The 26,744-nt window shown below is 42.4% G+C and overlaps 1 protein-coding gene across 1 annotated transcript in view; it reads left to right on the forward strand.

Annotated features, from left to right (window-relative positions):
• The window catches only part of LOC125320280, a 44,235-nt gene extending 36,849 nt beyond the window's left edge, over window positions 1–7,386 (forward strand). Inside the window, exon 6 of the mRNA XM_048292413.1 lies at window positions 4,989–7,386. Coding sequence (XP_048148370.1) covers window positions 4,989–5,152 — 164 coding nt within the window. The 3' untranslated portion in view covers window positions 5,153–7,386. The remainder of the gene's footprint in view (window positions 1–4,988) is intronic.
• The last annotated feature ends 19,358 nt before the right edge of the window (window positions 7,387–26,744 follow it).

Below are 26,744 nucleotides of genomic sequence, written 5' to 3' on the forward strand. Positions count from 1 at the left end.
TTATAAGTTGGGAATTTTTTATGCAAAAGTATGGGATCTGGTAGAAAAAAATGAGGATGGTATTAGAATGCAGCTCCTTCTGTGTCACAGAGAAGGAAGTATTAATCAGAGCTGCACAATAACTGCAAGCAGCTGAGAATACCCATAAATATGGCTGAGACACAGAGCTTTCTGTGCAACCTCAGAGGCATATTGAAATGACAAAATGGAGAAATAATTGCCAAACTGGTGATGACCATCACTGTTCATCATGCTTTGCATAGCAATGAGCATGCTGAGTGCCCTTCCCTATGCCAGCTACCTGGGTGAGCTGTTGAGACTTTGTTAATGTTTCAGGCAAATGAGAGTCAGGTGGCAAAAATGTTCGTGGTAAGGGCTTCTTTCTCTTCCATCACTGTAAACAGTATCATTCACACTCACAATGACAGATAAGGACTTAATTCATAAAGAACACATTAGCATTGAACACATTTGTGATTATTTACTTATTGCAGGAACCACGTGCGGATGAAGCCACCTTGCCTAGATGTTAATCAGAGAATTATAGGTTATGATGAGTTGGAAGGGACCCAAAACAGTGAAAGTGTTTTGAAAACTTCTACAAAGGTTGTTTGTGTAGAGTGTCCCTGTGAGTCCATGCCATTTTAGGAGGAGTGTGGCAGAGGGAAAAACCTGCAGCCCAGGAGGTGATTTCTTCTGAATTTGAAATAAGAGGGTGTGGAAGTTCCTATCATGAAAGGAACAAGAAAATTACATCCCTGGCCCTTTTTGGTTTTTTTAATTACTGTCACTTTTCCTTCAAAACCAATTTCAGCATGGCTTCAATCAGACATTTTCCAGATGCTGGCACTAAATTTTTCTTCACAGACAGATGTCTGAAGTGAATTGTTCCTTTTTTGGTTTTCCAGAGTACAGCTCACTTTCAAATGAAGAAGCTGAGAACATTCTCTATTTTCCCATGGTCCATGTTGTTAACTGTGGGCAGCTGCACAGCCCAAAGAGAATTCCTGAAAGGACCATGCTTCAGGGCTGTTAATTTGTTGGCATGGCTTCATGGGTATAAAGAGTGTGTTTTAAGGGATTTGCTAGCAGTGACCCCAACGAGAGCTTGTGATAAGACAGATAGTGACACTGCAAAATATCCTTAATGATTGATTCCCATCTTTTTTAATATTAACTTGGATCTCTATATAAATAGATCAGGGCTCTGTTATTGATTTGCATTTGCATGATTTCCATTCAATATGTTTTTAATGTAGTTTTGGCTTTGTGGGGCTCAAAATAACAGAACACAAAAATCACATATCTGTATTCAGAATATGTTAATATACTCATTTTATCAACCTGTTTTTTAGAATATACTTATGCCATTCAAGTGATTTAGTTCAAAGCTAAGGCCTGGTCTGCCTAGGAATTGGCAAAAAGTGGGCGATCTTAACTCAGCTTAGACCAGATCTTTGTGGTTTTCTTATCTTGATGTAAAACTTTGTGATGAAATTCTGGGTATTAGACACAGGAGCACTACATAGGAAGGGCAGCTGAAAACCTCACAAGCCCATTATTATGGGTAAAAACTCCTTCCATCATAAAATTATATGATACATGGTGCCACCAGAAAACATGGTAAAATAGACTGAGCTGGCATTCTGTTGAAATTGGAAAATTAAGAAATTAATCTAAACCAAGCAGTCCGAAGCACACAGGGGTGTGTGCTTATATGCATATGGTAGCCTATAATGTGCTTGAGAGTAGGAAGGACACATTGTATGATTCATCTTGCTGACAAGCAGAAACATTATTTGATGTCTTAGATGGAGCCCTAATAGTTCACAATTTTGAATAAAGACTCTGGATGCAGTTTTGATAGACAGCAAAATATCTCTATGGTGAACCACCTGCCATCTTCTTATCATTCAAAAGTTGTCTTATTTATTCATTTATTCCTGAGAAAGATAAAATTTCAAATAACAGTTTCCATTCTACTTTCGATGCAATACTCTTCTAGTGAATGAAACACAAAATAACTAGTCATTATTTCCTTTCTCTTAGTCTACTGTTGCCTTATACAAGGTGTACGGTGTACATGAAAAAAAAAAGATAGTGGTACTGCTGTTCTACTGTGGCAAAGAGAGAAAATCGAGAGGAAGAGGCCTTTTTAGACAATTTCCATCATAACTCTAGTAGTATGTCATAGTAGAGGGGATGTGTCTGTTATTAGTGGACAATTAGACTAACCAGCATGAGATTTTTGCCTTTCAGCTAGGCAGTATACTGTGGGAATTTAATATTGGAAGTTTTACTGCTTTTGGAACATAAAAGTTTTTGAGCTACACTCTCCTGGTAACCCCAATACATAAGTTCTAACGCTACATCAGTGAAGTTGATTTATGTATGAATAGAAGGCTAGCATAGATACCTGAAATAAACCATGAGAAATCCAGGCTGCTGCACTTAGGTAGAGGAGACACACATTGAGGTCGGATGAAAAAGCCAGAGGATTAACTTGTGCAGTTTATTTCTCTTCTTCTCCCCACATTTACTCACAACAGGCTGCAAATAAAATCTTAGGGAAAGAGCACAAATGCAATTGTGAAAACCAAGGAGGAGCTTTAGAGGTCACAGATGAAGCTGTCATTAAAAGAAAAGAAGGAGGCAGTTGAGGACATTACAACATTCATGTTGGCTGAATTAAAAACTCTTGAAAGTCTTTCCACACTTTTAAAGAGATGCAGAGGTCAGTGTAACAGGAAATGGAGATACAATAACTAGATTGAGGTCTGGATTCCCTTAAGTGTTAAGCTGACACCACTCCTCAGGACTGCCTGGCCCCTGGCCATGTTTGTGCTTGGAGAGTTCTGTTCATAAGGCTTTGTTAGGCCACAAAAAGGCAGACCTTTACTAAGCTAATTAGCCCAATTAGCTATCAGTCTCTATGCTATGGAAAGACATTTACACAGTATTTGTACTGTAGGAAAATCATACTCCTAACTCAAATAAGGATGTTGAAAATCTAAATGTGTGTAAGCGAAGGGCAACTTGTGTCAGTAGAATTTATTCTTGGGAGGGCTAATAAGATGACCTTCTGTAGCTAACCATCCCATTCCTTACCCATGGACAGCTCAGCTGTGTGAAAGACAACTGAGCTGCACGTAAAACAGCTCCTGAACAGCAGTTGCAGTCCAATTATTTTGAAATAAAATTATAACCTTTTATTTCCAAGACAAATTGAACTGAACTATGGCATTTCAGAAGCAACCTAAGCCTCTGTGTGCCAAAGGTTCAGTACACTCAATACTTTCTCTAAAATGCATTGAACAGCTCTTGGGTCACCCAGAAGCAATCTCCTTTTCTCTTTAAAAACTGTTTCACTTTATCTGTGTGTCTACTGTCCAAGTAGACACCTCAGTGCCAATATCCTGGAATAATCAGCATAGGTGACATTGCCAATTTTTGCAAGTTGATACTGCAATCCCCATGAGAGTTGATAAAGGGGATGATTCACATTCAAATAAACCCTTGGCTCTGACAGTCTGGACAGTGTTTTCCCAACATTACAGCAGGGCCACATGTGACACTTTGTTAAATTTGCTTGCTCTGTAGCTGCTAAAATCATACAAATACATCCATTTTGAAATGGGCTTTATCTCTTTCTTCCCACCACTGTCAAGATGTGACTGGGTATGCTAGAGAAGCTGGTGGAGGTGAAACAAAGCTCTTTCACAAGGTAAGGCTGTCTTCATCTCTGATGAAAGTAGGTTTTGCTATGTGAAAGACTTGACTGCATTTGGGGTTGATTCAAGTTTTCTTGGTGTGCTCTTGTCTTCTTTAGATATTGCTATTTATTTGTAGGCATAGCTGGAAGAAAAGTCTTTCAACTGTTACTGTCATGATGTGAGTCTAAATGCTGGATGAACAAAGCTGTTGGGACCCAGCAGTCAAAGGTCAATGCCTGTGTATAAACTGCTGAAATAAAATCAATCCACTGTAACCTAAGTCCTTCAAAGATACTGGCAAAATGCCAAGAGGGGTCACCCACAGTGCCAAAGCATAGGTTGCAGTGGCCATCAGCCAAGATAAACAGCACATTGAGGGGATCCAGTCTTGCAGACCAACAAGCCTATACTGTGTAAGTGCCACATATCTATTGCAAAGACGCTCAGGTAGTGTCACTAAATTCCCAAAAGATCATGAGTTGTGTGAAATGGGCCAGGTGGGAAGCTAACCAATAATTGTCCCCATGTTACCTAGATAATGCCTACACAGATGCCCATCAGACATACGGCAGTGAATCTAGCTGAATGCACACTTCAGAGCTCAGCATCAATGCCAGCTCCTGGTACTAAGAAAGAGCCTGTCATGAATCCTACTCCATACGACCTTGAAAGAGAACCTTACCAAGCTTACTTTTGCATGATACCATGCTGCCTAGCCTTGCTCTACACCGCCCTTAAGTTTGCTCTCTGCTCTCAGGAACTGATCTGCTCTGATCTTCAGCACACTTGGAGTATAGAGGAACCACACTCCAGATGTCTGCTGCCTGCACTGTCAGTGGCCTAGTGATGTTTTTGTTATCTAACTGGGCTAATGGGCAAGCCAGAGCAAGCAAAGAGCATGACAGAGGAGGATGAGTGGCTCTGCACAGGAAAGGAGTGTCCTGGTCCCAGCCGCAGCCCACACTAGGAGAGGAGTGTCCCGGTCACCGCAACTTCCCAGACCTCACTGCGCACTCCACCAGGCTCTGCCACAGCATCTCTGGGATTAATTCCTCCCCACTCTGATGAGGCAGAGGAAGGCTATTCATGCACTGAGGGTATGTCAAGACATACTGCATGTCAGGACACTAAAGTAATTAAAAAGATGCTTTTAAAAGAAAGACAAAGCACTGGATGTTGTTGATAGACAAACTTGAGCAGGGTCTTTCTTTCAGAGATTGGTGTGCAAGCATGTGTAAGACAGAGGTGTTGAGCAGATGGCCTTCTCTTTTTTAGGTATGGATGCACTTTGGAATTTTATAAACTTCATGAAAGGAAAATCAGGGCAACACAAAGCTATTTTTTCCTGCTTAGAAGCTGGAAGTAAGGTGAATTTATCAGCCTCAGTGGTGTCCCCGTTGAACGACAGCATCCCACAAGGAGAAAAGGCAAACAAGTAATCCAGCACAGCATGGTATGGCTAAAATTATCTCTGTCTTGTTTTGTGCACCTGGAAGAACAAACTTTTTGGTACAAGGTAGATGTAACTCAGTCTTCATGCTGACTCACACTTGGCAATTAACTGAGGAAAAACTGAAAAATATCATGAATTATTTATTAATAATTGGGACTCTGTATGTGTGTGTGCAAATAGACAGCTGCAGCTCAATGGGACTGAGAAACCTGGTGGACTGCAGTGAGTACTTCACTGGCTAGGTCACCAATCCCTCTTTTCTTCTCTTTCTTTTTCCACTCGTCAATATACTCATCATATAGCATCTTTATCCATATTCAAGTGATCAGATATAATTTAATCCTCACAGTCCCTTCCTGCCCATCTACAAAAGAATTTGTTCCATTGCAGTGCAAAGTTACAGTGTTTATTACATCTCTGTCTAAGATGAATCCCAAAGCAAGCATTTTATCCTCACTCATATAATCATCATAAGGTAGAAAATGAAATTTCCAAAATCAAAAAACTGTAGGAGAGCTTCAGGGAAATGCATGTCAGTTTTTACTTTGATGTACGCTATGTTTAAAAAAAACATCTGTGAAGGGGAGGTGGTGAGGAGAAGAGAAAGATACACTGAGTATCTTCCAGGAGATTTCCTCTCTATTACTTAATTCTTTGTATTGGAGAAGGAAGGAAATAATCTCTTCTTGCTGCCTGGAGTGAGAGTGAAAGTATTCTGAAGAGACATTTTAAGAACTTCATTTAGTACCATGGATGGTTTCACATTCCCACTTGCATCTTAATAAAAGTAAACATCACCTCAAGGTTTGCAGTGAGCGTATAATGATTTTTAAAACTTTGGTGGGATTGGCAGATAAATACTTTGTATTCTGAGATGATTTAGAAAAGAGCTTTATCTCAGACTAGTGAACTTTATCACCTGGTCCAGAAGTAAGGAAGGAGCTGGGATTTATTGTGTGTTTATCCAGGTGCTGAGTGTTACTTTCCAAAATGTATACTGCTGTTTATTTCCTAGGAGAGCAGAGTTTCATTCCTAATGGTCAAGGGCAGTTGAATATTTTAATGTCTTTCTCTCTGTCCCTCTCTTCTCTGTTTAGTAAGACATTTAAGCACACACTGTGTTAGTTCAAGAAGCAGAGATCTGTATTTCTCTCCTAGTGGCAATTGAATCCTCTCTACCTGCTTTCATTATTTGGATGCATCTTCAAAGTAATAGCTCTTTTTCTTTCATGGTTTTCCTACACTAAACATGGTCTCTCCTCACTCCTCTCTGCCATCTCCTATTTACACTTACAACTACTGTCAGTGTCATCTGTGCCTGCCATCTGCTTCCGGAATGTTATGAAGCTGTAATCACAGGACATTTTGAAATTTATTCATACAAATCAAAGATATTCAGTAGCTGTCAGGGGTGGATTTAGAGCTTAGAAAGGCATAGGTCTCCTGGCAGAGGCTTTCAGAAACAGCAGCTGGCAGAGGGAGGCTGGAGGAGGTTTCCCTGCCCAGTTTTCCATCCCACCTGGCTCCTGACCTCTAGCATTTTTGCATTTTCAGGGCTGGCTTCAGCTGAGATCAGCTAACTCTGCCAGATTATTTGCAGTTTAGTGGTGAACATGAATCTGGGTGAGAATGACACCAAAGGAATTTTTCACTTGTGACCCCATTTATGCCTGGTCTGTAGAAGTGTATAACCACAGCAGTAATCTCTGTCTTGCTCCTTTTACAAATAGGCTGTACCTCAGTATATATTTTCTCTTCATTATTTGAGGCAGGGGCTACTTTATTAAGTCCAAGCAGTGCCTATTATAGTGGCCTAATCCCTATCAAGGGCCTCTAGATGCTTCTCTAGTAAATGGTAGTAGTAATATCAGATGGGGAGCTATCTGTATTTTTCCACATGGATAGCAGCTGCTAAGGATTGCTCCTGCACTGCTCAGTTTATCCTCTCAACTTCCAGAATAACGGAATAGGTTGCAATAAACCATATTTGCATTATAAGATGGTGTGGACTGCTTCTACTGATCCAAGAGGAGTTCTACAAAATGAAACAGCTAATGTCAAGGACCCACATACACAATATGCACATTTCAGGATGGTGGAGTTTTTGCTTTGGACTTTCTCTCTGATCTCCTGGACTGATTTGGGGCAGAAGTGCCTTAGGTGCAGTCTTGGTGTGCAACTTCTAATTTGACTTCATTCAAGGAAAGACTGATCCATGCTCTGTGCAAGTCAGGGTGGAGGTGATGGAGAACTGCACACTTCTTATAAAACTAGAAGGCTGATTTTTGCAGCATGCTCCACTGACTTCAAAACTATTTAAAATCAGTTTAAAAATGTTTACTCTTTCACATTTCATTTTCATACATTTGGCGGATTGGTGTGCCTTGCAAAATGTCTCTTCTAGGTCTCCTGTTTTCCAAAAGTACTTTCAATATGTCAGTGTTTCTATAGATGTCCCTAAATGGAATCATCATTATGTAGGAAAAGCAACAGAAATTTAAAAAGAGCTGTTACATATTTCTGCAAAAACAAATCAGTTGCTCAGTGGATTCCCTTTTCCCCCAAGACCTATAGAGAGCTGGAGATCCGACCTGAATGTAATGTGCCTATGGCCTCAGTGAACTGAGTGCACACTGCCTGTGCTGCCCATGCCAGCTAAGCTGTTGTGGGCTCAGCTAGTAGCTGGAGGCAAGACAGCTCAGGGTCCTGGAGGCTGTAGACACAAGCCAAAGATCTGTGGTCAAATGCTTGGCAGGTATTAGACCACAGAAACCAAATGGGTAGAAAGATTTCATTTGGCTCTCTTGTTGCTGCTGACTTGATGTGTGGGAATACAGAAGTGTGACCTACTGATTTGCAGTGGCAGTACAGCAGCTGAAGGATTGCAAAAGCAGGATGGTTTAATCCCAGAGGGTTTATTTTCTTTTTAGGTTAGGGGGACATCTTCAAAACGCACAAAAAGGAGCTAAATGTGACACATGGTGAAAACAGGAGTAGTGTTTTCAAGGGATCAGAATTAGGACGAGTTTTTTCCCTGTAATTGTCTACCTACCCCCTGGCTGGTGTCACAGCACTTGATAGCCTTCCCTCACAGGTGGGAAAACTGGTGAAGGTATATTTAATTTGAATTTTAAACCCCTGACAAGGACATCTTGAGAGGAAAGGTTAGTTGTCTGATGCACTGGCTTCACGAGGGATGTGGCTGGTACCGTGTCAGCAAAGGCTGACAGTAGTGCAGATGAAAGGGCAAGCATGGAAAGGATCCATGAAGGCAACGGTAATGAGAGGGAAATACCAAAGACAGGGGAGAGGCCATAGTATAATACCACCCTTGATGAAATGCCTGAGCCCCTTGTCCCATGGTGGCAATTTGTTGTCTTTGCTGTCAGGTCATGTGGATTGGCAGCAGAGATCAAGAGATGGGGAGGAAATGGTGGTTGTAGGCAAGCAGGCAGGAAGGCAGTGAGTCCTTGAGTCATGCTGCTATGGGGAGGCTGTTGTGGGCATACAGTGGTGAAGCAGGCAGTGGTACCTACCAAGCCCCCATTTTAGTGCTAGGGGGTGATTAAGACTCCAGGCAAGCATAAACGTCTTTGTAATCATTCAAATCATCTCACAAAAGGACTGTGTAGTTTAAATGAACAGCAGATTACTTTAGGTGCAGGTGAAAAAGGTACAAGTAGTTTTGCTGCATTCAAAATGCACCAGAACAACTGAAGCTTACTGGGACAAGTTGAAGCAAACTTCATCTCCTTGCTCCATCACACAGATCCTGTGTGAACATACTAATGTGCATGTTTTGGGATGGGATGACAAGCCCGTTTACCTATTAAGCTGCTTTCACCATGAGAAGCAGATAAATCTTAACAACTCAGACAAGGAGCCTTATCATGTTCATCATGGAGTTTGCAAGTCCTTGTTCTGGGTCATAGCAAGCAGGTGTGACAACAGGGGTTGGAGCTAAGGCCCTGGTCCTGCAGCTGTGTCCCTGTGCCTGGCCTACAACCGCTTGGATGGGGATGAGGCACCCATACCTGTCAGTGCATTGTAGTGGTCAGCAAGGATAGGGGGCACAGCCTGGGGATGGAAAAGGGTAGGTTTGATTATAGCACAGGACACTGGAAAGCACCTGGGATTCCTGGGAAGCAGAAATTCAAGGTGGAATAAGACCATTTTCTTCTTTCCTAAGTTAGCCATACATAGACTTGCCTAGATTTGAAATGGGTGGGGTGTTTTTTAGAAAATATTTAGCAAGACTATTTTAAAACAGCTTGGCTCTTGGCTAGTTAGAGCTTCACAGCTTTAAACTGGGTTTGTTGTATATGCTTAGCTACTAACTCTGTCAGGTATAAACCAACAGTATATTAGTGCATATTAGGCCAGTATACTGTAAACTCTGAATCTCAGCCTGTTTCACACAGTTTTGTCCCTCACTAATCTTATATCTGTCCTTGAAATTAAAAAGTTTGCTGAAGTAATTATTGATTTGTAATAGGAAATATTGTAGAAATTATTTTTTATGTGCAGCCTGCAGTAAAACAGGTACAGACCAATGGATCATGCATACTTTACAGAAAAATCTGACTTTGGTAGTAAACTCTGCAGATTTCAAAAATGTTATTTCATCAAATCCAGCCCAGGATTCATAGTAGAACCGAAAGCAGGATTGACTTCTAACTGTTCAGGTTCAGCGCTCCCAGGACTGTCCTTAAGAGGCACATGTTTGGGGGAACTCAACACCTAGTTTCCTAAGTTCCTAGATCTGATCTTAAGTGTGCATCAGGAAAATTAGGATACCCCAGTCTCAGAAGTGCTGGTGTGAAAGCTGAGAATGTGAAGTCATAAAATAGCAAATGGCAAAATTAATTTGGAAGCAAATAAAGCAGAGAAATTTTTATTTGAATTTTCTTTGTTTTAAAGTCACAAAGTGGCAAATAACATGATTATACAAATAATGTGATTTTTCAAGGTGCGTCTTTCTAGGAGATTCTGATCAAGGCTTACTCTTTGTTTTCTGTATCCAAATGACAAATATTTTGCCTTTTACAAAACAATTATTTTAAACCCAAGGGCTGGTACCTGCAGATAAACTTATGCTTCAGCACACTCTTCTGACATGAAAAGCACTCATAAATCACAATCTAAACTGCAGTTTCACATCCTCTTAGAAACCACTCTAACAGAGGCATGGCAAGTCATTTAGGTAGTTGGCAGAGCAAAGCCTGGCAGTACATTTACACTGCAGGCATGTAACCTGTTTTCCCTTCCTCCATCTGCTGCATCAATTTGGGATTGGGTAGGCATTATGCAAAACAATAGCTGCTACCATTTCAGTAATATATAGAATTCCCCTTTAGCTTGCAGCCTTTTCTATCCTTTCCTATAGTGTCAAGATTTTGACATCACACACTTGAGTGCTTTATTGAACCTAAAGGGAAAGGAGCTAAAACATAATGGGAGGTATCATTTTGCCAGGAACATGGTAGACCCTGAGAAGACCATAGGCAGATGGTCCATTAAATGCTTGTCCTTTGCAAGGGTGGGAATATCACTCACAGAGTAAAAAACGTGGCCTTGGCCCACCCCCACAGATAGGAAACCTGCATACAAGAGTGCTGCACACTTTCCAAGGTCAGAGATGGATGGTTTTCCAGACAAAGACTGGGAACACTCAGCCTGGAGGAACCTGCAGGACTGAACTGACCTTCACCTCTGTAGGTAGAGCAGAGCAGTGGAGCAGGGTGTTGAAGCATCACCAGAGCCAGCCTTGGTTCAGTGGAGGCTGCAGGGAACAGCAGAGCTTCAGGGAAGCCGTCCTGCACCAGGTTAGTAAAGCACTGCTGAAGTTACCCAAGATTACTGCCTCCGTGCTCTGGGCATAAGGCATAACCAAAATGTTTCAGTGCAAAAGGTGCATGATGCCCTTGTGCCTTTCTTATGGGAAATATTCCTCTGAGATACTGTGGATTTTGGATGTCACTACTATCCTTGTTTCACCAGTGCCAGACCCCAGTCCCACTGTGCCCAGGTGATGCACTCAGTGCAGCTGCTTGATGATAGAGAAAATATGAATTGTCAAAGTAAAAACACTCCAATAATGGGAATGGGAGATGAGAAAGTAAGTGGTAACAGCAAGGAAATTTTAAGGCTTTTTCTCAGCCAGAGAGTTTTAGAAGTAAAATCAGGACATGTAACAAACAAGGACGAATTGAAAGTATCCCCATGTGTCTTGTTTTTGTTTTCTCTTATGCTCAGATTTGTACTGCATTGTAGCCCAAACTCCTATTAGAGACATCTGGTTCAAGTCTGTAGGTTTATTTGTGTATGATTTTGGCTTTTTTTATGTTCATTTTCCTCCCTTTTATTTTTGATTCTTTCTCCCCTCTAGCTTTACTCTAGTAATATTTTGTCTGCTTTTGTCTTCTCTGTTTCTCTTTTATCTTCTCCTCTCCTGCCTCTCCAGGCATCTTTAGCTGCACTTGTCTGCTCAAAATGCACTATCTTGCAGAGTCAGTAGATCCTTCAGATGACCTGTGCTCAAGCTTTAGAAAGACGTCTTCTTTCCTTTATTCTTTCTTTTTTTTTCCTTTTCCACAACCTTTTAATGTCTGCAAAACCAACTGCAGAGTGGGAGAGAGGCTCTTCTTCCTTCCAAGTACACAGTGCCACCTTTCTTGGAAGTGGTTTTCCCTGATTTCTGCAGCTAATAGAATAATTTCCCTTCCTAGTTGCTTTGATGAGTGTCTTCTGTCTCCCAGTGAGTGGGGCACCTGTGTGAGGGTTGTTGGCATCCAGACATTTTATCATACCCTCTCTCAAGTAATAGGTTTGATTTTCATGTTCATTAAAGTTGCTCAACACATGATAAAGTGCTGCTTTTAGGACTCTCTAGTCTCCCAGGTTGGTGTGAAAGGGGTTTTGGCACAAGTGAGAATAAAGGCCAATACTGTCATTACCTGCTGTTCAAAATGACTTGTTACTTACTTTTCTTTGTGAAATTGGTGCTATCAGTGGTATGAGAGGAGGAGAATGTTCTTGCTACTAGAAACAGTGTGCAGTGACTTGAAGGATTTCAGACTCATTCACATATTTGCCTATTAGGTAGTGCATGATGCTCATTAGGTAATACACCTTGAGGCCAGTTTTGGTCTCCAAAGAATAAAAAAGCCTTTCTTTTTCTAAAGGTGCTGTAGGGTTCATGCACTTTAGGATTTAATTTTATTTTCACAGCACAGATGGCCCAATCACCTCTGTCTTCACGTGGAATAAAACCAAATATCTCAACTGCAAGAATTACTATTTTGCAGGTGCACTCATTTTCTTCTCCTTGGGTAAGTTCATTTGTAGGACGTTCATGAGAAGAGCTTTTTCATGGCCTGAGCTTTGTTTATTTCAAAGGTGCATAAAGCCCAGTTACCACTAAGCACGTCAGAGAAGATATGATTCCATATACTGAGTCTGTCTGGAGCACTATTTTGCTTTAAAATCAATGCCTGATTTGTTTTTCACTGGTTTCCCCTGAACAAAAACTAGAGAGAGAAACTCTGTATTCCTTCTTTCATTTATAAAACATTAAACCTAATCCATGCTCAAAAATAAATAGGTCTTTAGAGTTTCGGAAAGCTGACATTTTATGTTCCTTCATAGTTCCTTTTTCAGTCAAAATTTCCCCTTTTAATAACTTGTAGTAAGTCTGTTACACAACATTGGCACTTCTTCACCTCATACTTTCATAGTAAGTATTGTAATTTGTTTCAATCATTTTCTTTGTCAGTGGGACAACATATACCTCCATTAGATGACCTTTTAAATTCCTTTTTTGTGAAGGAAACAAAACCAGATGTCAAGTCTAAGTAGGTTTTCTCTGTATTTTAAACTCTCCCTGCTAAAGTATCTGGTTCATCACCCTAAAGGACACAAGAAGCATGAGCTTGCACATATCTTCTCAAGGTCACCATTTTCAGTGGGTGTATCTACACTAAGGCACTACGTTGCACAATGACAAAAATTGCCAGCCTTTGTCTGGTGAACAGCCAGGTCTCAAATCTGTTCCAATTGCAACCTGTTCTGTCTTCATAAAGAGTCTTCTGGAGTTTGCAAAGCACTGTGGCAGATAGAGAAATTCTTTAGTAGTTTAATTATGCATTCAGTAAATCTCATAATAATGGGGTATTATATTTAATTTTATATTGCACTTATTTTTAATAAAATGCAGACTATTAACTTCAGATGTCAGAATTCAGCTAGTTTGTACCTTTCTAGTCTTTCTTCAGGCTGTCAACAGACTTTGAAAGACATTATGATTCACATACTGTTCACCTTTCCATTTTCACCTCAGAAACAGAGCATTAGAGACACTGTTAGTAAGGACAAGATAGACTGAAGGAATTCTGCAGAAGTGGGTAAATCTGACAGTAATTTCTGCAGTGGGAGTGAATTTGCATGTATTTGTTACATACACATACATTATATACATATATATACGTATATGAATTTGCTGCAAGAGATCCCTGATTAATTTAAAATTATGGTCTGATGTAATTCTTTCACCCTTTGTCCCTTTATTGAAACATTAATACATATTTTGCACTAGGTGATGAAAAGAATATTTTACTTCTGTCTACCTCTGTTTTCCACAACAGTTTTATTCGTTTATTTTTTTCTAATTCTTTCATCACTGTCATTTTTATTGGCTTCTACTTGCAAGTTCAATCTTTTAATTTGCCCTGTGTAACGAAATTCTTCTCAAATTACCTGCTGTTTTCCGCTGGCCAATGTGGCTACCTCATTATTCTGCTCCTTTGTTTCTCCTGTGATCATCCCTCTTTTTTTTCAACCTGCATGATAGACCAAAGATTCGGCACAAATTAAAACTTGAAAATAGATTCCTTTTGATGCGTACCAAGCTTGGGGCTCTTATGACATGTTTTCATTACAAATGGTACACCTAGAAACATGTGGTTCAGGGAACTGTGAGTACTTACATGAGTCTTGTCATTTTAATGTCTTCTGACTAGAACTTCATACATGTGCTCTTACCAACATGATAGACTGCCTGTATGGAAGGCTTTTGCTTTTTTATGGCTTCTCACATCCTGGTAAGAAGCATACTTTATCCATAGTTCCATAAAAGTGGAATTAATGTGTTAAGTGTTGAAGTGGGGTCCTGTGCTTCCCTCTTCCCCTGGCTCCTCAGAAAAAGTGTAAGTTGTAAAGGACGTAGTGCATTCTGTCTAGAAAGATAATGGTATTTCTTCCTTTCGTTGGTGTTTGGCAGTTCACAAGTTGGGTTTTTTCTCTGCAAGTACCAGTTTGGCTGCGTACAATGCGTTACTCTACTTACCAGGCAACTCCCATTTTCACTTAGAAGTGACATTCGTGTAGTAAAGCTGATTACACTTGAAACAAAACTTTTGTATTGATGCCATAATGACTGATGTAATGTCCATTTTCTATCATTTAATGAATTACTTCAGCAACTGACAGCTTTTCGCCCAGGTGGCCATTAGCTGCCAGGAAATACCTGACCCAAATCTTACTGTTTATTAGCTGTGGATGTCTGACCAGACAGCCATTACATCAAGTATGAAATAATGGATTTCCTTTTCTGCATGTTGAAACGTTAGAAGCTGAGCTGCCCATTGCCATGGATACACGAGCCTGCTTGCAGACAGCACATGAGGCACTGGCCATGAGATAAACAGTCCCACCACCCTCTGCCAGCTCCATCTCGCTTGTTTGGGAGGCAGTGAACACTGGAAATGTGTTTTTCCCTCCTGCTTTCAGTGGTTTTGCTCTTTCAGGTGTGAATAGTCCTTTTCAAGGAGCAGAAGGAAAGTCCTCACACTTTGCCTGACCCAGGGTAAAATGGTCCTGATTTGAACCACATTTGGGGTTAAGTTTACTGTTGGGGAAGATGAAACAGGAAAGCCTTGTAAATATGATTGCCTGACAAAAGATTTTGGGAATATGAAAACTACAGGCAACATCGAAATGAAAGCCACTTTTGAAATACCAAGTCTTAGTTACTGAACAACTAGAAAACAATGGTATGGCCACTGAAGTAATCCCCTCTTGATGGAACAATACCCTCTGCTTGCAAACAGGTCCAAGGGTCAGAGCAGACCCTACTAGCTCAGCAGAAGGGGTCCAAAGAGTAGTTTTTAGAAGTTAAGATGTAACACTCTATGGTAATATAAGAACTCTTATAGGCTGTATGTAAATGCTATAGGATTTGTATCTTGTATTAGATTGGTTAGTGACAATTAGAATATTCAGTACAGAAGATGATTTATTGTATTGTAACCAGGACTTCAGTCACTTCCACTTCTACTCTTGCTCTTACTCTTGCTCTTACACTCTCTCTCTCACCTGTTTACTCTCTTGCTCTCTTGGGCCTGCTCAGAGCTGAGTCTACCAGCTCTGAGCAGTGCCCCAATACCCATGCCCTTTACAATAAACCGACTGTGTCCCGAGACCTGCCTATAGAGATCTCTCGTCTCCATCCGTCACCGTCTACGTCCGGCCGTCCCGACTGGACCCCAAGAACCCCTTAACCTACAGTTTACAAAAAGTCCGAAACACCTTCCACAACGAGAAATGTCACTATTGAATTCAATAGAATTTAGATCTCATGGGCAGCAATAGGGAATCCTTGAAATCAGCTGTTGTTATGCCAGTTTCTGGTGTTTATATTTCTAGCTTTTGAAACTTTGCCAAGGTAACTTTCAAGGCTACAGGGTACTTTCCTCTTGTTAGTTAAGTACTCCGCTTGTTACAGTTAAGATGCTCCTTGTCCTGATTCAGCATTATTCCAGGGTAGAACACACTGTTTCAATACTTTTGTGACACTAGATAAGAGGGCTCTTCAAAGGAGAGGCTGAAGAAGAGGGTACGTAAAAAAGATGTTTGTAAAAAAATTTTTTTACAAACGCATGTAGTGGTAGGACAAAGACTTTAAGATGAAAGAGGGTAGATGTAGATTAGATTATTAGAAGAAACTTCTTACTGTGATGTCACAGTGGGGAAACTGCAACACGCGTATCAAACAACGAGGCCCATGGAAAAGATATATGGACTGATTCTTGATAGATGTTTCAGAGATGTTTATTTCTCCAGCCGCATGGCCAGAGGTTTTGCCGAGAAACTGTGGCAATCTCAGGACTCGATGGTCCTTGCCTGTGCAGGGAAACACAAAACAACCAATGGGGAACGAGGCTGACCAGGGGCTAGGAAAACCCCGTCTCTCCCCCCAGGGCCCCTCTCCCAGGATCACATGGCAGGGGAAGGGCCCCAACATTTCACCTGTTTATTTTTAACAAAAAGAGATTTAAAACTTAACATTGAAAACAACTGGATAAACATAACAAGAACAGTTTCAAAACAAAACAAGCCACCCTCCTGAGTCTTTAAATGTCCAAACAGATTTTCTGGAACATCTTAAGGCTGACAGAAGGGAGACAGGACTCTCCGGGCATGCTTTGTGGGGAAACTGAGGAGGGAGAGGGTTTCTTCCATTTGTACCTGTTGGAACTCTAAACAACAATAGTTAATTTCTTTCCTCCCCCTCTACATCCCCCACTCGGCATTGGAAAGGGATTTTTGGGGAAACAAATGGCAAAGGCATGGTTTTGTGAGGGAAACCATGGGTGAAAAAATGGATTGGGAATACACTGGGGGTAATAGGACATAGGGTAAAAAGGGAAAGGTGGGATTAGGAAAGGGAGACTGTAGGGGGGGCTTATAATGGAGATACTGTCTAACATGACTACGATTTTTTGCATATATACTGCCTTTTACAGGAACACCATCAGACCCAGTGACCTCTGCTGCTTGTAAGCCTTTTCTACCTTGCACAATTTTGAACTCCACCATGTTGAGGTCCCTCCCCTGCCATGTAGCCCTGGGAGAGGGGCCCTGAGGGGACAGACACGGGGTTTCCCTGCCCCTGGTCAGCCTCATTCCCCACTGGTTGGTTTGTGTTTCCCTGCGCGGGCAGAAGGACCCTTGGTCCCATGACTGGAACAGTTCCTCGGCAGAGCTCCGGCCATGCGGCTGGGGAAATAAACATCTCTGAAACAGCTATCAAGAATCTGTCTGTCCATATATATTTCCTTTCCACGGGACTCCTGGTTTGATATATGCATGTTGCAGGATCCCCACTGCAACACCACCCCCTCTCTATCTCCCAAGCTTGGGATGCATTTTTCAGGGTTATTCTTTTTAATAGCCGTTCTATGAACGAATATGTCTTCTTGGTTGTCACATCTTGTTATAAAACCATAATTTTGTTTAACATTTTATCATTTTACTATTCCTAAAACCTTAGCTACAGTGATTTTTTCCTTTTTTCAAGTGGTTGCTCTTTTCTGTCTCGCTGCGTTTTTGCTTTCTCTTTCACTTTCACTCACTCCCGTGTTGGAATTGCCAGGGTTGTCAGTGCTGCCGGGGCCGTCGGGGCTGCTCGTGCCTGCGTGCTCTTCCTGGGATCACATTCGGGACCACGCGGGCCGGGCCGGGCTGGGCTGCTCAGCTCCCTGCGCACCACCTCCTCTGCTCTCAGCTCCGCTGCCGCTGCCTGGGGCCACGCCCACGTCTCAGCCAGGCCCCTGAGCAACGACCCCCCTGCGCCCTGCTCCAGCACGCATTTCAGCTAGGCGCGGCTCCGCCTCACCACCGCCGCCAGCCGCCGCCTGTGCACCGCCCCTCTCAGTCGGCCATTCACAGGGCTCACTCCACCATACGCTGTGCGGGGCCGGGCGGGCACGGCCAGGTCACCCCGCTCTCACCGCGTCTCGCTCTGCTGCCAACACTGCAGCTCGTGCCGCTCCGCCTGCGTGCGGGAACTGCCTCGCTGCTGCTCGCAGAGCGCTCAGTGCACGTGGCCTGGGCCGCACGGTCCCTGCGCCAGGCTTCCCTTCGCCAAGACACAGCTGACATTGCTCAACAGTCTCGGTAACTAAATAATATTCACGAGAATATTCTTCCATCAGCATATATTTTGACTCAGAAATTAACTGTGTCCAAACGGTATTCAAAAAGTGTTTGGTAAGAATTAAATCCCAAGAAACGTAGAAAAAGTTCTTAAACAACCATGAAAGGAAATGTTTCAGTTCCTTTTGAGCTTGAATTAAGCTAAAATTTACAAATCATTCTTCAAGAATCTTTTCAAGTTTAAGATAAATGTCCATATGCGGCTCTGAGAGACAAGAGTCTTTCCATGGTTCCTCCATAGTTTAGAGATGTTTTCCTGTTTCAAACAAAACAAGAAGAGAAATCCAGTGTTTACTCACAAATCAGTCGCTGTCCTTAGGGATCAGGGATTGTTCTGCTTGCTTGCAATTCTCTACCATTTGTTACAGTGGGGAAACTGCAACACGCGTATCAAACAACGAGGCCCATGGAAAAGAAATATATATGGACCGATTCTTGATAGATGTTTCAGAGATGTTTATTTCTCCAGCCGCATGGCCAGAGGTTTTGCCGAGGAACTGAGGCAATCACGGGACCCGAGGGTCCTTGCCCGCGCAGGGGAACACAAAACAACCAATGGGGAACGAGGCTGACCAGGGGCTGGGAAACCCCGTGTCTGTGCCCTCAGGGCCCCTCTCCCAGGACCATATGGCAGGGGGGACTGACCCCGACACTGTGAGGGTGGTGAGGCACTGGAACAGGTTGCCCAGAGAAGTTGCAAGTGCCCCATCCCTGGAAATATTCAAGGCAGTGTTGAATGGGGCCCTGAGAAAGCTGATCTGGTGGAAGGTGTCCCTGCCCATGACAGGGGCATTGAAAATAGATGATCTTTAATCTTTCTTTGGATCTGCCAACCCAAATCTTTCTATGATTTTATGAATTCAGGCTGCCAGTACTGAGATGTGCACAGAGCTTGTCTGGTACACAGTGTCGATGGCTGAGGTGTAGATAGAGGCCCAGAATTCCACACAGGGAAAAGTGAAATGTTTCATACATTTTCTGCACATATAAAGGCTAAGCAGTTCCAGCAGCCTACATCTGAAGCTTGCCATAAATTTAAACACTACTGCATCATCTAAATGTGCGTCCATCACACAGAGTCAGGGTTTTCATTAACAGCCCTATCAACAAAGCCTCAGTGATACACATTTGAAAAATGGATTGTGTTCAAGCGTAGAGAAATTTATGGTTATACAGACTTCTGATTCAATAAATTATATTAAATTTTTCTGAGATTCTTCTTTTTCTAAGAAATAGCACAGACAATAGAGTTTTACTTAAATATAGCTAAGGCAAAAAAACCCAAAGAACGTTTTATTTCTCCTTATAAAGCTTATAAAGTTTCTGACATTTTCTTCAGGTCAGAGATACTCCGTGCAAATACCTGTTCTGCCATTCAGTCAGTCAGGGAAAATCTGAAATCAATCTCTTCCCTGGAATAATTGCTCAGCAAACAGGATGTGTGTAATCCATTTTTATTATTAATACTTCGGTTAAGATTCAGGTACCATATTTTGCTTCTTATAATGAGCACAGTTTTACAATGGATGTTTGGAGTTTACAGTACATAACATCACTGACAGCTGCAGAATGCCTGTCATGTGCACCAGAACTGGATTAAATATAAGTACATTTCTCTGGGCAGTAACAGTGTAGAGAGATAAATTGCAACATATGTCTACTTTATTGTACATGCAAAAACCTCATTTTCCCTGTTAATTCAGTGCATGGACATATTTGTTATCATTTTATTTATCAGCAAAGCTATCTTACTGCTGTTATATTGCATCTCAGGTAGAGAAAGACTATCAGTCAGTGAGGTCTATTGCAGAGAATGCTCGTGTGTGTTTCCAGTCCCAATGATTTTACAGTATAATTCCTAATATCCCCATATGATTTGTGATAAAGACCCAAGATTATGCATTTCCTCCTCTCCTTTTTTTACACTGTAGGAACAGAAATTTTAATTTCTGTAAGAGGAGTGACTTGGCTGATTCCTGCATCCGTGATTTTCTTCTGTGCTAGCTATGTCCTGAGAAGGGCAAACAGGAACAGAGAAGTCATCAAAATAAATCTCTCCACCTATTGACTAGTTTATGTTCAGGTTTTGCATTGGTGGAAAATATTTTCCTGTTTCAAACAAAGATTAATTCCTAATTGCCCCAGTCCTCACAAGGACTTCAGCAGCTAGTTAAGAACTGTCTTAACACTTTTTTAATGAGGCTCTTAAGTTGCAGACCTGCATGGGGAGGCCTGGCAGATTGATTACATCACGCTGCGTCAAACCTGCCAAGGCAAGCGCTGTGTGCTCACAATGGTAGAAGGCACCACTGGATGGCTGGAGACCTACCCTGTGCCTCATGCTACTGCCCGGAACACCATCCTGGGCCTGGAAAAGCAAGTCCTTTGGAGGCATGGTACCCCTGAGAGAATTGAGTCTGACAATGGGACTCATTTCAAGAACAGACTTATAAACACCTGGGCTAGGGAACATGGCATTGAGTGGGTGTACCACATCCCTTACCATGCACCAGATGCTGGGAAAGTGGAACAGTGCAATGGATTGTGGGGTGGGGGAACTTTCAAAAATTGGGAGCAGCATCTAGCAAAGGCCACCTGGTTAGCTAACACCCAAGGTTCCACCAATAGAGCTGGTCCAGCCCAATCTGAATCCCTGCATACAGTAGACGGAGATAAGGTCCCAGTAGTGAATGTCAGAGGTCTGTTAGGAAAGACTGTTTGGATTAATTCTGCCTCGAGCACAGAAAAACCCATCCGTGGGGTTGTTTTTGCTCAGGGGCCTGGTTGCACCTGGTGGGTGATGCAGAAAGATGGAGCAAGGCGTTGTGTATTGCAGGGAGATCTGATTGTTGGGTGAAAATTCCACCTGTAATGTGGAATGCCTGTATACCACTGCTTGCTGAATGTCACTGTCACTGTTTGTACATAGCTCTGTATATATATATGTATGTATTGATGTGTGTGTGTAGAACTAGAATATATTAGTTTGGGCATTGAGCCAACGATATGGGATAAGGGGTGGAATGTCTTGGGGGTGACTTTGTGATGTGTATCTCTTATTGCTGCCCCATGCCCAGAAATTAATTTAGTGCCTTTCTGTGCCTTTAAACTGAGCCTGAGAGGGGGGAGGAAAACCTGAGAAAAACTTCTTCAAAGCAGTTTGCAGCTCATTCAAGGTCACACAGAGAGACTTTTTTTTCAGCTGTGGCAGCAGAGCAAGAGTGGGGAAAGCACTCTGCTTGATTTCAGCCAGTTTTTCAGTTCCTTTTTCTTTCTCCCGAGAGAGATGGAGAGTTGAACTTTTGTTTTCCTGCTGGACTGTTTCAACATCAGAGTATATCGGGAGGAATTTCCACCAAGGCCTTGGCCCTGGAGGTGGGCCCACTACCCTGTCCCAGCTCCAAGGAGGGGGAGAGAGAGATCTATGGAAGGACTCTGAAATTTTCCCATGCACCATCCTTCTCACTGTCTGTGGGGTAGTGCTGGGTCCAGTTTGAGCCCAGCTGTGTGACGCTGGAGCCTGATATCTTGGTTGAAACAGCAGCAGTGTGTTTGTGCATGAGGACAATCCAGGGAGGGGAGCACACAGATAGCTTCTGGGGCTTTTGTGAGACAGGCCTTCTCACACTGTCAGTTGCAGCTCATGTGGTGTTCAACAGCATACTCCAGCAGCAGCTTGTAGGCTGAAGTGGTATGCAGGCTCTGCCACCTCCCTTGTCCCAGGTACAGCCCTCTGAGAGCAGAAGGCACCATATGTGGTCCATTGGTGGATGTGTGCAATGCAGATGCAGTGCTGAGCATGGATCAGTGGAAAGAGCTCTGACTCTGAGGGTTTTCAGATGGCCAATTTTTTTTCACATGCACAAAACTGTAGGTGGAAAAGCAAAATGAGGGGCATGAGCAAAAATTCATTGTCAGCCATCCCAAGGGTAGGAGTCATAAATCTTCTCAAGATGTAGGGATTCGTTTTTAGATCCTTTGTTCCATGCCTTCCTATCATTGGAGGAGGTTTGCTCCCTCTTAGTCTCTAAGGCTCATTCTTGCATCTACCCCAACAAAATCTATAGTGGGCTCTCAGATCCCATGTGTAAATATCTAACAGCTGTTATCTAAGGAAGTCATGAAGATGAAGCATGAGGCCGATGTTTGGGCCTGAGAGATTTCCTCCACTAACTTTGATGCTGCGTTTCATGTCACACTGCCATGTTTCTCCACAATATATGCAGTAAATCTCCGTATTTTCGTCTTCACAAGTGGACCTCTTGCTGTATCAGTAAGTTGCACAAAACCAAATTCTTGTTTTGTACTCTATGGATCTGTGCTTATGAAACTCCAGTATCATGAAACTGTTTAGGACAAAAAAAACCCAAAAAACCAAACAACCACTGAATGATCACAAGATTATTGTTCTCTCACTGTAGGGAAATCTGTTTAATCTCCCATAACAGGCTATTCACTGACTAAACACCCTGGTCTGGTCACTGTGAAGAAGCAGACTATGCACAGTCAGAAACAGCAGCAGGAAAGAATGCGCATTAGGGAGCACATTCTTCCCCTTACCGTAGAGATACTGAAGAAACAGAAGAGGAAATCTGCTTCAAATTGGAACCAAATCACCTGCAGCAAAACTTTTGTCAGAAAATGCCCAGTATTAGACCCCAGCTTCTAATCTGTGTCAGGCTTTTGTTAGGATTCTCTCCCAAATAAGACATTTGGTAGGACAATATCAAGGATATATTAAGGAGATAGTAAATTTAGTGTCTCATATAGAAAGAACTCCATTTTTAAAGTATTAGACTTGACTCCTGACAGTGGGCATACTGCAGACCCCAAAAAGCCACTCAGGCACCATCTGCACCTGTGGAGGGTGCAGCCTGTCCTTGCTATCACTCAGAGAGAAGAGAAGGAGAGACATATTCTTCACTCGAGCTTGTGGTCACAGGCATAACATCCAAAGGCAGTATGGTCTTTAATGTGGGAAGAAGAGTGTATAATTCATTATGAAGTTTAGGCAACAAAATGCTCTTTTCCCTAGCAGCAATCAGTGCTGGTCCTCTGTCTCCTGTTTCTCTCACAAACTTTTTTTTTTTCTTTTCTTTTTTTTTAGAAACCCGTTCAGGACTCAGACAGCAGAAGCAAAACAACAAGATAGGATTTTCCTCCCTTACTGCCCCACCCTGATAGAATGATTTTATCACATAATAGCCAATCTAAACAGTGCAGTGCAAATCATACTTTGCATGAAAATGTGAAGACAGTGTTACCACAGGAATGAACTCTGTTTAGGTATGGGGTGAGCAGAAGCTGGCTGCTCTCTTCTGAATAGACCCATGTGGTACAGCAAGAAATCCACAGATTCAGGGAGAGCAGGAGGAGTACCTCTCTTGGTTTTTGCCACTTAGCTTTGACTTTACTGCCCAGAAGGAGATATTTTCAGATGCAGGAAGCCAACAGGAAATTAGCAGCAGGGAGATTTGTCCTCTACCCAGAGAGTCAAGTGGTTCAGACCAGCCTCATACCTTTTATATGAAAGCAGAATTATCTGCATACACTCCAGCTGGCACTGAATCTCTGTTTACCATCACTCTTCAGCTTCAGAGAAACAGTAAATGACTCCTTGCCTGTACAAAAACCAGATTTTCATGGGAAGACAAATTTAGCCTTCTGCCTGCTGCATTGCCTTGGCCCTTTGGAATGAGACTGCTAAAAACGCTCAACAGCTTGTTTCCACAGATTTTATACTGTGCCCTAAAGTCACATCATAATCATGTAGCTAGCACTGCTGTTGCCTACATGTCCCCGTGCTGCAGGCAAGAGCATCCCGATACACTAATGCACTACATGGCGCCAATCACCACTTCCCAGAAGTGTGTAGCTGACATGAGTGTTGGTGATATTCTGTCCAGACACCTCTCCCATTCCCATAAGAGCATCACAGCAAGCAATCAAAACAGCCCACTTGTCAACTGGCAGTCACCCATGCTAAATAACTGGATGCAGCCCTATAAAAGACTTTTAATATATGCTTCTCTGTCTATATTTGAAATGCCCCATCTCATTGTTATCAGGAATTATTAATAACCTTTCACTGATTCCTGATAGTTGGTGGTATGCATGAAGCACTTGTCCAGCTGTGGTTTTGAAACACAGTGAGAGAAATTTGATATAATATTCTTCCCACCTTGGCTGTCCATGCTTTGTGCACCCTTATCTAAGTGGCGTCAACACTTCATACCTTCTGGTTCTCTCACTGCTGCATGTCAATATTGCCTATTTATTCTCCAGGGAACATACAGGCTTTATTTGCATAACTGTGAGTACAACAGGGCCCCAAGATTTGGTTGAGGCTCTTGATGGTCAGTGTTCCTCCTGCAGGCTTGAATTTTAGCACTCCTCTGGACTCAGGCTGAAGGATGCACACACTCATTCAGGCTGGGATTCAAAAGCAACAAATAGTAAGGTGACGGATAGCTACGCCTGGCTTTTGGCATGTAAGCAAAGGAATTAGCAGGCTGTAACCACACAAGCTTAAAGAGCCTGGAACAGATTGGCAGGCACTGACGTTTGTGTCAGCTGAAAAAGAAAGCCACAACAAAAAACATGGAACACAGAACAGTAGTATTTCAGAAAGGAAATCTCAGCTATTTGCTGAATGCCATCAGTTGAAATTTCTAAAGACCAGAAGGGCCCATTTTAAAGTCCTCAGCATACACAGTCAGGGCCAGGTTTTCAGTTAAGCTCAGTTCCCATGGAGGCAGCTAAACAGGAGCCAGATTTTTAAAAGCACTCAGTATCCAGCTGTTTCCATTGCAAAAATTCTGTCCCAGTTTTTAAACAGAGCTCAGCACCACCCAACAGGCTGTGTTATTTCAAAAGCTTGCCCTAAGTGACTTCACACCTGGTGTCATTGTTTCATTGGCTACCTGTCAGAGGATCAGGCTACCTCCATTTCTGTCTTCTTCTACCTTTTCTGAGCCCTGATGTGGTCTGAATAATCTGGACTATCAAATAACTGTTCTGGGTACTGTACAAAGAGGGAATATCAAGAAATGCACCACACAGACTACAGCATGATGAGCTTTGCAGTTCCACCAATTTGCCATGCGCTTTTGAGCTGCAAGAGCCAGCATTGTGCCTTGACCTGCCAATCATGCTGACTCATGTCAAATAAAATCTTCCAAATGTCTGAGTTTGGAGGTCTCAACCTATTTTCACATGCAGATAAAGTCAAAAGTTTCTTTCTCCTGAAGTCTGCAGAAACGTAGAAAAGACAGCAGACTCCATGATTCAGGGAAGATTGTGTGGCAGGTGATGTAAAACATTATCTGGTTATCAACACTTGCAGAAACTGCAGTCTTCCTTCCATCAGCATTGTCAGTGTGAAGTTTTCTCAGGGCAGGAGAACTTTCCCTTTGCTAGGAGAAGCCAGCCTTAGTGGTCCTAAACCACACATAGCTCTTACACTTTCTCTCAAACTTTCTGGGAGCTTGGAGGAAGTGCTCAACGTACAGCCAACATGGGAAGGGATAGTATCTTCTGGTCTAGTGCCTACTGTCTGCCATGGTTCTTGTATAAGCAGAGGGGTGTAATTCAGAATATGGAATGAATCGTGGAAATTCTCAGAAGGTGGTCTACCAGAAGAACCAGAGTTTCCTTTCATTTCATTTGTTCATGTTGGGACTTTGGTTTGGGTTTTTGTGTTGGGTTTGGAGGTTTTTTTGTTTGGTTATTTCATTTGGGTTGGGTTTGAGGGTTTTGTTTGTTTGCTTGCTCATTTGTTTGGTTTTTTGTTTGTTTTTGGTGGGAGGTTTATGTGAAGATCCAGGAGACAGAGAGGGAAGGGCAGAAAACTGAGTTGGTTAAGAAAGCAGCCCACCACACAGACAGGCTCAGCACTCTTGGGCATGGGTAGCTGAAGACACTTTTCTCCTTTCAGAGCGAGTTTAAAATGCTCAAACCAAACTACTTCAAAGAAGAAAAGGCCTGAAGAGCAGGTGAATTTCAGTCTTTTTCAAAGATGCTGTTCATTTCCCTGTTGGAGAGGCATGTATCTTCCCATTTGAAGATTCCTCCTCTGTCATTTCTTCCTCTCATTTCTTTGATCCCCCTTCCTGTGTGACCATGTGACATGCAGCCATTTGGTGAGAATCAAGAGAGATACTGGCAGTCTGGGAGCTGTTTTTCCTGCTTATGTATGCAAAGAACATGATTGCTAAGTGCATCATCTGTTGTAATTTGCACATCCACACACATCATAGATCAGGACAGTCTTCCCATAAGGATGCAGTGCTTTTTTTTACCTCTCTGCTTTTCTGGGCAGTAAAATATTAGGTCTCCTGGACCTCCTTGTGCCACAGGTTGAACAAACGCCCTAGGAGGTGATCCCTGCCCCAAATAGCTTACACTCTTCATACAGCTGCAGAGAACCAGGATGTGAAGCAGTATTTCTGTAACTCTCTTTCTTCACACACAAGTTTGAAATTACTTGAGAAATAATTTAGATAAGTCTGCAGCAGGTGTGAGAAGTTAGCAATGACAAACCCAGCATTACAAAAGCACTCTGCAGTCACGGACACACCAAGTGG

The sequence above is a fragment of the Corvus hawaiiensis genome, chromosome Z (assembly GCF_020740725.1).
Source record: "Corvus hawaiiensis isolate bCorHaw1 chromosome Z, bCorHaw1.pri.cur, whole genome shotgun sequence".
NCBI lineage: Eukaryota > Metazoa > Chordata > Aves > Passeriformes > Corvidae > Corvus > Corvus hawaiiensis.